This window comes from Thunnus albacares, chromosome 9 (genome assembly GCF_914725855.1).
Source record: "Thunnus albacares chromosome 9, fThuAlb1.1, whole genome shotgun sequence".
Lineage (NCBI taxonomy): Eukaryota > Metazoa > Chordata > Actinopteri > Scombriformes > Scombridae > Thunnus > Thunnus albacares.
The window spans coordinates 7,201,854-7,214,182 of record NC_058114.1 but is presented as its reverse complement, the minus strand read 5'-3'; the positions used below and the strand labels follow the sequence as shown (position 1 = coordinate 7,214,182).

The 12,329-nt window shown below is 41.2% G+C and overlaps 1 protein-coding gene across 6 annotated transcripts; it reads right to left on the bottom strand.

Moving 5' to 3' along the window:
- Positions 1–11,463, bottom strand: fxr1 (fragile X mental retardation, autosomal homolog 1). 6 transcript variants are annotated; one of them, XM_044360961.1, is made up of 19 exons: positions 11,359–11,463; positions 8,635–8,687; positions 8,438–8,531; positions 8,261–8,332; positions 7,947–8,095; positions 7,608–7,701; positions 7,277–7,393; positions 6,813–6,983; positions 6,456–6,534; positions 6,120–6,229; positions 5,859–5,954; positions 4,667–4,798; positions 4,236–4,470; positions 3,956–4,049; positions 3,684–3,805; positions 3,394–3,603; positions 3,086–3,163; positions 2,221–2,303; positions 1–498 (listed from the first exon to the last, which is right to left on the bottom strand). In XM_044360961.1, the coding sequence occupies exons 1-19, from the start codon at positions 11,407–11,409 to the stop codon at positions 310–312; spliced, it is 2,229 nt and encodes a 742-aa protein (XP_044216896.1). In that variant the 5' UTR covers positions 11,410–11,463; the 3' UTR covers positions 1–309. The 6 variants fall into 6 exon arrangements, with proteins under 6 accessions (XP_044216896.1, XP_044216897.1, XP_044216898.1 ...); XM_044360962.1 differs by having other exon boundaries at positions 5,859–5,951; XM_044360963.1 differs by having other exon boundaries at positions 5,859–5,945.
- Between the last annotated feature and the right edge of the window lie 866 nt (positions 11,464–12,329).

Below are 12,329 nucleotides of genomic sequence, written 5' to 3'. Positions count from 1 at the left end.
TTTGGCAAGCTCATACAGGAAGAACTATTGTAAAAAAAAAAAAAAAAAAAAAAAAAGAAAGAAATGGTAACATGAATAGTTGGACAGAACACGTGTAAAGGGGAGGTTAAGGTACAGACCTCTGAAACTTACGGAGTGGAACAGGTTTCAAATATTTCTAAAGTAAAAAAGAACAGTGCATGTTGTATTTAAATGTTAAGATTCACTTTTGAGGCTGCTCAAGAGACAAGGGGATTTTATCAAGCGCAGCCAGAGAAGTTGAAATATTTGAAACCATTTCCTTTGCCGGGGGAGGGGCGGGGGGGCCTACTAGGAGAGTCCGTTAACAACAGGTTGCGGGTTAGAATCCCCCGTGTGGGAGTCTGTGGCGGGCGTCTCGGTGGAAGACTTGGCGGCGTTGCTGTCCTCGTTATCGGCGGCAGCGTTGTTGTTGGTAGAGCCGTTGGTGGCTGTCGGGGTCGGCTGCGGGCTGTGCTCAGCAATGGCATCCACCTGACCCTGAACAGAAAGGAGGGACGAACGGAGCAGAGTGGAGAAAATAATGCATTTGGAATATATTCAGACAAATTCACCAATAAGTAGGAAAAAATATTTTATATACAGTGGTCCAAATGTCTGAGACCACATTGAAAATCTCTAATATTTTCATGTAAACCTGGAAATAATCAGAAAGTTTGAGGATTCAGAAACATTTAAAAACTGAGGAAGTTCTGATATGTAAAATGAAGAGGAAATGTTTTAAGATTCTGCACTATTTCTAGGTCAGCAATCAAATTTAAGTAAATTTATGGCATTGATCAACGTAACTCCTTTGTCAGATTTTCTTGAGTTGTATCCCTTCCACTGAAGCGTGCGTTCAGATGACACTCAGGTGGATTTGATCTGCTCATCAACTTTCAGCCATTGTTCACCTGTTATAAATACGGCTGTGCCTCAAGTTTCCAGCAGATCATTGCTTACTGAGTAGCATTGTGATAGTGGGAAACATGGCGTCAGAACTAAGTGAGAGTGTCAGAAGTCAAATTGTTATTTTAAGCAAAGAAGGGCTTTCTCAGTGTCAAATCATGACTAGACTAAAGGTTTTTAAAAGGGGGCAGTGCTGGAACTCTAAAACGCTTTGTAGAAACTGGATCAGTTGTATCCAAAGCACGATCAGACAGATCAAAAGTGATCACACCATCAGAAGATCAATACATCAAGCAAAAGGAGGCTGCCTTGTAGTCGTCTCAGGGGACGAGTAGCAGTGTTTTAAAACACTTCTCAGGAGGGGAAACAAGGACAAACGCTCAGGGTAGGCTAAGAAATACCAGCATTTCACAGTGAATGACTGAAAAAAAATTTACTGATGAATCCAAGTTTGAGATTTATGGTAGTAACAGAAGGGTGGATGTAAGGACACAAACAGGAGAGAGAATGATACCGCAGTGTATCAAACCAACAGTGAAACATGGTGGTGGGAATATTCACGGTCATTGGACTGCATTTATATAGCACCTTTCTAGTCTTCCGACCACTCAAAGCGCTGTATGCTACATGCTACTTTCACTCATTCACGCACACATTCATATGCTAACGGCAGAGGCTGCCATGCAAGGTGCCTACTCATCATTCATCAGTTGGGCACCTGCACCGACCGAGGAGAGGTACCACTCCTTTCTTCAGAGACAAGCTCTACCCTCTGGTTTGCATCTTTATGTAGAAGGATTCATACTGCATTAGGATAATAACCCCAAACACACCTCAAAACTTTGCAAGAACTACTTGAAGACCAACTAGCCCTGACTGTCACGGACTTTCCTCTACAGTCACCTGACCTCAAACCCCATTGGACATTTATGGGGGCACTTGAAGGCTGAGAAAGTCTTCTGTGACATCACAAAAAGCTCTTCAGAACAATGTGAAATCACGCTTAGATAACATGAGTCATCAGTATTTGCACAAACTTGTGGAGCCCATGCCAGCTCGGGTGCATGTTCTCATTAAAGGGGAGGGGGACATAAAAAGGGACACACACCAAATACTAAGATATTCTGAAATGTATGTACATTTTTCACTCAAATTGTTAGGCTGATATTATCATTTGTATTGAAAAATGATAATATTACATTCGAAACAAACGCAAAATAGAAGTATCTTGACTAGTGGTCTCAGACCTTTGGACCCCACATGTTAATTGTGGCCTGCCAACAATTTGTTGACACGTAACATTTAAATACTAACCACATCTTTGTTTTTCTTGGGGTCCTTGGTTGTCATCTGCCTGCTCTGAGACTCAGCCCGGGATATGTAGTCAGCCACTGTCACTGTACAGACGAGACGTTAGAGAAGAGAAAACCACTGGTCATGACAGTGTCTGCTTCCTTTTAAATAGTGAAGAGAAGTAAAAATGCTGAGTTTGTCCCAGATGTTGTTCAGAACTTGATCCCAAAGTCAATCACACTCCTCAGATCTCTTTTCTGAGAGCACATCGATTCAATGGTGCGGCGTTGCAATGAAAAACAGACAGTGATGGAAGTAGTAATGTGGAGAAAACAAATCACCTTGAAAAGCAGGCATATCAGTTCAGTTAAAGCAGATCCACTCTATTCAACCCACTACAGAGCATTTTTTTTTACTGGTGTATACTGGCCTAACTGGCTTCCAACACCTGATTGTCCATTTAGAACAACATCACAGAAAAATAAGTTAGTCAGGCTTAGTAACAAACACCACACAAACAAGGACTGCCACTAGTGTAAATGGCAGCTGGACAACACAAAAACAAGGTTGTAGCCAATCTATTAGTGAATGAGTAACGCACCTGTGAAATAATACACGAGAAAAGGAAGACGGAAACGTTCCATTATCACAGCCAGACAGTGTAGGCCAGTCAGCAAAAACAGCCACATTCAATCATTCAGCAAATGTCAATAAAACAAGCAACACTCGATTACGTGTAGTTAAATAGATCTGAATGGTTTTTTATGATTTAGTATGTTGTTGTGGGGGGCAAAAAACAAACACCAGGCCTGGTGCACAACCTTTTAGCTTAAGCCATTAGGAGCACTGACCAGGGGGAGGCGACACTAGCAGTTGCCATGGTTACCTGGCTGCCTCTCTTCAGGCAGGCGGATGCGGCGACGTCTACTACGGTTACGACGCTGAGGTTGAGGTTCAGAGTCATCTAGGGGTGTTGGGTCATCACAAAGAGAGGGATTTGGGACTTAAGGTGGCATTTAAAACCAGGGACCTGTCTGCACTGGCTCCTTTTACATTTAAAAATGGCAGCCCTGACAGCTAAACACTTATCCCTTCGACAATAACAATATGACAGACTTTCCAACTAAAATATTGTGCTGTTTGAGTTTGTATGTGCATGAAGAAGTCTTGAATCAGATCATGTGACTTCCATACCTATTCCATTTTCACTCATTGAGGCGTTATCCGACTCGCTCATGCCATCCATCAGTGTGGCGTCCTCATCTGTTCTACGTCGTCGAGATCTTCGGCGACGGTTGGCAGGCAGGTTTGACTCACTGGCATCTGTATCAGCTGTCTGGTCTGTCTCAGTGTTTGTCTCCAAGACTCCGTAGGCATTGCTGTCGTCATGATCCCGAGGCCCTGCTGCAGAGTTATAGTTCATTAAAACTACTATTATGACAAGAAAGGTGTGTCTGTGTTTCCATGTTCATAGTGAATGTTACCAGAGCTGTTGTTGTATCCTCCTCTTCCTCCTCTTCCTCGTCCTCCAGGCCCTCCTCGGCCTCTGCCGGGACCTGGCCTCCTGCGACCATCTCGTTGTGGACGCTGGCCTCTCTCCCTCTCCCTGCAAGTCAATCAGTCAGTCAGTCAAAGCATCCATCGATCAAAATCTCACACACATCCTCGTTGAAGATTATAGAAAAAAAAAAAAACAGCTTCCACTGAAAAATGCAACAACTTGTATATCTCTGGATTTTATTATAAAACAATTCACCTGTCCTGGTCCTCTGCAGCCAGAGACCAGTCACTCAGTTCATCCCTGCGCTCAGAATCAGTCTCAGAGGCATTGGACTGCTCTGAGTTGGTGCCTAGAAGAAGAGACAGAAAGGTTAGAAGAAAATGGAAGACAACAAGAGCTCAATTATTATACCCTCCTGTTAGAAGTGGGACAAATATTAAATGTGGCAATTCAATGGATAGTACATTCTCACTCAGGAGAATTTTCAAAAGATATCTAGCAGAAGATTTGTTTTCACAATATCCGAGGTGCTTACCATATCCAGTGCTGTAGCTGTGGCCTCTGCGCCCACGGCCTCGACCGTTGTAGGAGCGGCTGGGATGTGAAGAGGACGAGGAGGCATTGGCACTGCCGTCAGTATTAAAACCTCCTCCTCTCTCTCCTCTCTCTCCCCTCTCTCCCCTCTCTCTGTCGGCCGGTCGGTGACCCTGGGTGATCTGACGTAGCTGTTCATCGATCTGCATCCGCTCCATGCGTAGCTGTTCAACCTCCTAGAGAGGGGGGGAAAAAAGAAATTTGAGATACAAGACGGATCAAATGAAAGACGATACGGCAACAGAAAAAGCAATAAGCAGAAAATAAAAAATCCGATAATTCTTCAGTGTTTCAGAAAAATTAAGCAAAATCTCTGAGAAACGTTCTTGAGAGGGTCATCACTGGATTCACATGCATACTCATCATACACACATCTACACCACATCCTGTGTGCCTTGTGTTGCTTATTCTCAATCTTGCTAGGCTGCTTCCTTGTGTATAATCCACAATCTGCTTCAGCTCTTCCTCTAGCTGCTGGCCCTCGGCAAGAAGCTCCACCATGTCCTACACACACACACAGTGCAAAACAAAACGCACACAAAGCACCGACGCAGCACAGAACATGCAAACAGCACAGGACACACACATAACATACACAGTGCAAAATGTATACACAGCAAAATACACACTGCAGAAAAGCCAAGTAATATCTGTGAAGATTATGTGTTAATAAATTATGTGGAATTCACTTGCATGGCAATCACAATGACTACTCTAATCTAAAATTGTTTCATAGAGGTATTACATTTCAAGTCAGTTCTTTCAGCTCCATATTTGATTTCCAGCATTGCTTACACTCCTCTGCTTGTGTCGGGAGTTTTACCTTATCATCCCTAATCTGACTGGGACTGGTTGAGCTGTTTGCCTCCCACTGGAATAAATGTTTCAAAAATGTTTTGTTTTTTTTCTCCTCAGTGTTGTGACAAAGCTGCTTTGAGTGTTGTGTGAGTTGAGCCCAACAGAATCTGATGCTTCTCGTCTTATGATCAATTTAGTTATTTTGTGACAGCCTTAACAATAACTATACTATTTAAATATACTGTATGTCTTTGGCTCTTTTTCCAAAAAGTTTCATATATCTTTTGATAAGTGTTTATGATGTAAGTAGAGGTGTCTTTACTTCAGGCAGACCCCTCTATAAAACACTGTGGGAAACCTTGATTGATTTCTGTGAGCTGTATATATACATATAGTGGATATTTATGCATTATTTACGAGGTATCCAAATGTGTTTAATATACAGCTACTTTCTGGTTTTACAGGGATCACTTTCACAGCACAAAATCAATATGTGTTACTGTTTACACCTTGCAATGCTCATTAAGTTCTGCTAGTAAATGTTAGTTAGACCTTATTAAATTATTACATGTGTCTGCAGGAAATGCTGGTTTGTTCAGGAGGTGCATTAAAAGGGCAGCCTGGACTGGTTGTAAATTGAAGCATGAAGTTAAAGCAAAGGATTGTCAAAAACACACATAAACATGCAGAACATGCAGGCCTTTTTTTAATCAATTCAGCAAACACGCACACGCACATGCACACACACACACAGAGGAGTCCTTACATTGAGGTAAGAGATGTGGTACTCCAGCAAGACCTGAACGTTGCCAATACTCTCCTTAGTACCGACAAAGGTAAAGGGGACCATTCCCTGTGTCAACAAAACAAAAAAAAACACAACGCAAAAGTTAGTATGGGACAATCACTGACTGAACCAAGAGGTGAGACGATGAGTAGATCATTTTTAAAAAAAAACACGCAAACAAAAACCGGTGACACTCATGAGTACGTGTTGCACTGTAACATGTTGCAGTAGCAGGCTTACTTCTTGTCGGGGCTGCTTGTTGTCATTGTCACCTTCTATCCTGACCCTCACCACGCCAGACTTGTCCACAATCTCCTGAATGACTTTACCGTTCTTACCAATCACTTTGCCTAGGGACACAAAGCAGAGAAAAGACGAGAAGGTGACTGATAACGAGTAAACAAAACAGCAGTTAGTTAGTCTTCCTCTTAAGTTATGCTAATATGATAGCAGTATATGTAACTGTCTTGCAATGTGTTGCGTATAATTGCCAAAATAGAACCTCAGTATCAGTTGCCCTGCGCCCAACCAGATATTTGTGGGATTTGAAGGTATAAATTGTTCATGTCTACATACCAACATGGTTCCTTGGCACCTGGACAGAATCCTCCACAAACTCCAGATAGTTTCTGGCCTTCTTTACAGCCTCTGCTGTCTGAAACACAACATGAAGCAACTTTATCAACTGTACATTCAGCTAACACACTGGCATGTTCCACAGTCAGCTTAAGAATCCTCACAAAATACTGGTAAAATCCACTGAAAACACAACCATTATAAGATCTACAAGAATGCAATGTGTACAATTTCTCTCATACACATATCCTCATGTTTAAGTATAAATGTTTTAGTCTTATCAACATGTGTTCATACACTTTCCAGGTCATTCACACACTCATGCTTTCACTAACACTTGGGCACACATCACCCTACCTCTCCATAAATCCTGAAAGTGCCAGTCTCCTCATCCAGCTCGATGGCAGTGACACCTGGAACTTTCCGTGCTTGCTGGATGTTGCTGCCGTGGCTGCCGATGGCCAGGCCCATCAGATCCGGTCTCACCATAAACTCCTCCTGGAAGGATGACACCAGCTGTCTGGAGTTCTACACAAACACAAGAGGTTAATCTTCATTTTGCTATCAATAAACTTTTTTACATTCCAATTACTTGCAAAAACTGACATATAAAAGCGATTGAAATTTCATGTAGTACTAATAGAAAAGTATATTAATCTGTTGTTGGTCATGGCTACTATCCACCCTTCACGTTACCACGGTGACTAACTGACTCTTACAATACTGCAGGTACCAACTGTCCCCCTTCCAAGAGTAATAAGGTGCCTCTGTGATCTCCGGGTCACCACAGTGACTAGACCACGTTCATGTCACAAACTGACCTCCAGGTGCTTCGTAGCCTCCTGGTTGCGTGACATCAGCAACAGCTTGGTCCTGAGGCTGCGCAGGTGCATGTCACTCAGCAAAGACACGCGCTTCACTGTCGACTCATTGGTGGACTACACACACAAAAAAAAACAACAAAAGAAAGATTAGCAGTGTCCTTGTTGATGACAATTAGAAAGAGAGAAACAGCAGAGTCATCCACCATACAAAGATACTAAGCAGGACTGAACTGTAACACATCATGCACTACTATTGATACATTTATAAATTTCCAAAATGTCACCACAGGATTACAGTGATACAGCATCAACAGAGCAAATCAGTTACCACAATCACAAGTTGGCTGGTCTCAGGGCAGTATGAGATGCGACAGGCTCCAACGGCTTTCTTAAAATCCTTATGGGCGTTCTCATTCTGGCACCTGAAATAAACATAAACAATATTAACAATTTAGTATTTTAAGCAGCCAAAACTTAATGTAAACAGCTGAGTTAGGATTGGGGCTGGAGACATCTGAAAAGACTTGCAAAGCTCTCAAAGTAAGAACAATATCTTATATCTGTAATACAAAATCTATACATGCATGTTATCATTAATTGTGAAGAGGACAAGCACGTGAATTTAACATTGATACTAATGATATTACTGTAAAGCTGCTGTACATACGCTTCTTGTAGATCCTGAGGAATGGGGACACTGCACTTGTGAAAGGAGTTCTTGGTGATTGCCTTGTTAGTATTGACTGGACGCAGACGCTCAAAGGTGACTATCTCGTTGTAGGTGGCGTCGCAGGCTGCGTACTCAATCACATAGAACTGAAAAGACATTCAGGTTCAGTGTATAAATAAAACAACCTACAGACACTGAAATTAATGTATTTTAGCATGTTACTGTGATTACGAGGCAAAGCAGATTTCTACTAGCACTTAATAAAAACAAAAGTGTCGTATAAACGTTTCTGCCTGAGGAGCAATACTCACATCTCCTTTCATCATGCGGACTTTAGCCAGCCACCAACCACAAGGCTCCTGTTCATTGGCTCTGGAGAGGATCTGACCGGAGAGTAAGACAGAGAGAAAGAGTAAGAAACTAACAGAGAGGGACCACGTACACAGAAAAATAGACAGAGAAAAGACAGATGTGTGCTTCCTCCTCACCTCCACCTCCTCGCCCTCTCCGATCTCCTTCTTGGCGTCAGCGGGTGGTGGCATCCTGACATCATTGAAGGGCACCTGGCGTTCCGGCTGCCAACTGAGAAGAAATTCACATTAAATCAAACCGGTTAAAGCTCCGGACCGGATCAGCAAAACCTGAAATCAATCAACTGGAAGACAGGTGGAAGAAAAAAACTCACTTGTTCTCAAAGGCAATGGTGAGAGAGTCATCGTGGATATCTTTGATAAAGCCCTGCAGGAAAGAAACACAGACAGGAGTAAGAGCCAAGAACATCAGAGCCAACTCCAGTAAGGTGCCACCAACCGTACAGGACAAAAAGGATAAAGAAATAGTTGACATTGATTTTTCAAGAAAGTTCTTAACTGTGTGATAGATTTAAAAACATTAAGAGTTCTGCATAACAAGCACATTTTTAATTTGGCTACAGTAGCTCATTAGCAGGTTTAGTACAGCAACTAACGTTTATTTTCATTATCGATTCATCTGCTGGTTATTTTCTCAATTAATCAATTAATCGTGTTATCTATAAAACATCAGAAAATAGTGAAAATTGTTGATTAGTGTTTCCCAAAGCCCAAGGTGACATCCTGACCAACAGTCCACGACTCAAAGATATTCAGTTTACTATCACAGAGAGGACTAAAGAAACCAGAAAATATTCACCTTTGAGAAGCTGGAATCATAGAATTTAGATATTTTTTATTAATCATTTATCAAAATAGTTGATTAATGATTAATTAACTAATTTTACTAATGTAAAATTAGTGATTAATTTTATGTCAGTCAGTTATAATCAGTAAACCAGCTGTAATCAGCTAATCGAGTCATCGTTGCAGCTCTACAGCAATGTGAATTGCACATTTGTTTGTCACGACATAATTATAACTAATTGTGGTCATGGGCAAGGTGGAAAAATTGTTCCGTTGTTGCTGCCAAGATGTTGTTTCAGGAAACAGACATTGGTATTGAGTTTTCACAAACAACATTACATTCATCTTCCACATTATTTCGGCAGTGGAATAACGGGTCATAAGAAATGTAGATATCTCAAAACCTGGGCAAATAAACCAAACCCATCTACATGGCTAGATAGGTAGATAGATGAAGGGCGTAATGTGTACAGCTGCGATGATTAGTCATTTAATCTATTAGTTGATCACCATAAAATTAATGTGGCAACTATTTTGATGATCATTTTCATCATTTCTGAAGGAAAAATGCCAAACATCTGCCAGTTACAGCTTCTCAAATGTGACAATTTGAAGCTTTTATGTATCATGTATACATGATAATAAACTGAATATAATTTGGATTTTGGACTGCTGTTAAGTCAAAACAAGACATTTCAAGACATCACCTTGGGCTCTAAGAAATTATAACAGGCATTTTTCATTATTTACTGACATAGAAAATTACTGTATTGAAAATAATTGTTAGTTGCAGCAGTGAACTCTGTGTCTTAAGTCGGTCTTAAAACAACAGTCAGGCGCCGATATGAACACTAAGAGGTTTTCCTCGCTGTAATCATTCCTCTTATTCATACTGGCTATTAAAAGATCCCCTTCAAATGTGTTTTTCATGTAAGTGATGGGGGCCAAAATCCACAGTGTCCACAGTCATTTTGTGCAAAAATACATTTAAAAGTTTATCTGAAGCTTATATGAGGCTTCAGCAGTCTGAGCTAGTCGTATCAAGTGGATATCTGCCACATTTACAGTCTTTTTAGTATCAAATTCCCTCTTTGTGTTTCCTCTGACAGCGTTTCCCTGAAGTTGAGCTGCAATGTTCATTTGGGCTTCTCACTATTGTTTTAAGACAGACTTGAAAAATTGTGAACCCGTGCTTTAACCACAGGTACTCTGGAGCCCAAAAATCATGCATTTTTTCCCAATTTGGTGTAAAGGTATCCAGTTACATGTGCCGCAAACAGAACAACTGAATCACCTATCCTTGTTCTATAACCTAAGAGATTAAGCCTCGGGAACTGGCAAGCTGGGTGTTGGACAAAGTGACTCATGAGGGCAGGGTGGACAAAGAAAATCAGTGAAGCAAGGAGAGGTGAAAAGGTAGAAAAGTAGGAGTTCGTACAGCAGAGATGAGAGAAGGAGAGAGGAAACACACAGCTTGGGGATGGGAGGAAAGGAGACAGGGCTCTGGGCACCAGGTCTAGAAATAGCATTTAAGGTTTACGGTATCAGTGACCCTCCCTCCCTCTTCCCCTCTCTTCTCCTCTCTTGTCAGCTGGTCATGATTGACAAGGAACAGCTGGCTTACACTTACAGAAAATAGCTTCGGCATGATCAAGTATCAAATAATAGACAGCGACAGACAGACGCTGAGCAGCTCAAACATCACAACCACAACTAGACACTGTGCTTCCATCATATCACATACTTCACAAAGCTTTATCGCCACATTATAGGTGATTAAAACATCTTCAATAGCACTAACACGACTCCAATAACCGAATAAATTATATGACGTAGAGCTACAGTCAGCTACGCAGCATAATCTTAGTTTAGTCACATATTTTGACATCAACTAGCAAGTTAGCTCACTTTTAGCTCTGAGAAGCTGCACCTAAACGTCGAGCAGATTATTTGATAGCCTTTATCGGCTTCTACCTTCCTCTTATCTCTCACAACAGTATGTTTCTTCCACTCTGCGTAAAAGAGAGAAGTCGTTAAAAAAAACATAGGTGACAGCTGGCGGAAGATTCGAGAGCGGTGCTAGCTTAGCGAGCTAACTGTGGCTAGCACGGCTAATGCGAGCTAATAGCGAGCAGTTCGTGGATTTAGAAGAACACTAAGAAATATCGCCACAGTCCATTTGGCTTCAGCTGACATACTGTGTCTTGTGACAGGCTGTCGGGCTTTGAGCTGGATGATAAGCCGGTATTTACCTTGTAATAAGCCCCGTTGGAGCCACGGACCTCCACCACCAGTTCTTCCATATTGGACACGCAAAGGATGTTGGGACGACAGGTGCTCCTTAAAGCATCAGGAAGTTTGAGGACTACAGAGGTGCAATTACTGAAGTATTCACATACAGCCATGTAAAAATACTCCACTACAAGTATAACTCCTGCATTAAAAATCCTATTTACGTAAATGTACTTTAAGTAAAATTATAATAACTTTAATTATCACTTTTCAAAAACAAGTTGCAAAGTGCTTTACAAATACATAAAAACAAAAAGAGAAATTACCAGATAAATATTAATTAAAAGTGATACAGTAATAATAAGTGAGGTATGAATTACTAAAACACAGAGTAAAAACAAATAGAATGACTGATTCAAGAGAAAGTAATTTTTTTTTTTTTTTAAAAAAAGTGTGTTTTTAAGAGAGATTTAAAAGAGGAAACAGAGCTAGCCTGCCTGATCTCCTGCCGCAGGTCGTTCCAGAGTCACAGGGCCCTGGCTCTGAAGGCTCAGTCTCCTCTGGTTTTTAGCCTTGACCCAGGAATTACATACAGACCTCTGCTGGAGGCTCTCAGGCTGCATTCAGGCTTGTAAGAGGTTAATATGTCAGTGATATAATCAGGGACCAACCCCAGACGTGCTTTAAAAATAATCATTAAAATTTTAAAATCAATTCTAAAACCTACAGGTAACCAGTGTAGGGAAATATATGACATCATTAGATTGTTAATTCTGCTCCATCTGTGTGTAGGCAACATTTGACTCTTGTAGCAACTCGAGGTGGAGCAGTGGTTGCCAGATAAGTCTGAGGGGTCAAGAGATGATAAACGGGAGAGGAAAGAAGAAAAAACTAAGTTCTGATAGACAAATCTGTTTTCAGTTTTGGGAATTTTTCTCTAATCTTTGATATTTGGTGAAATATTAGATTATTTGGACATTTATTGAAATGA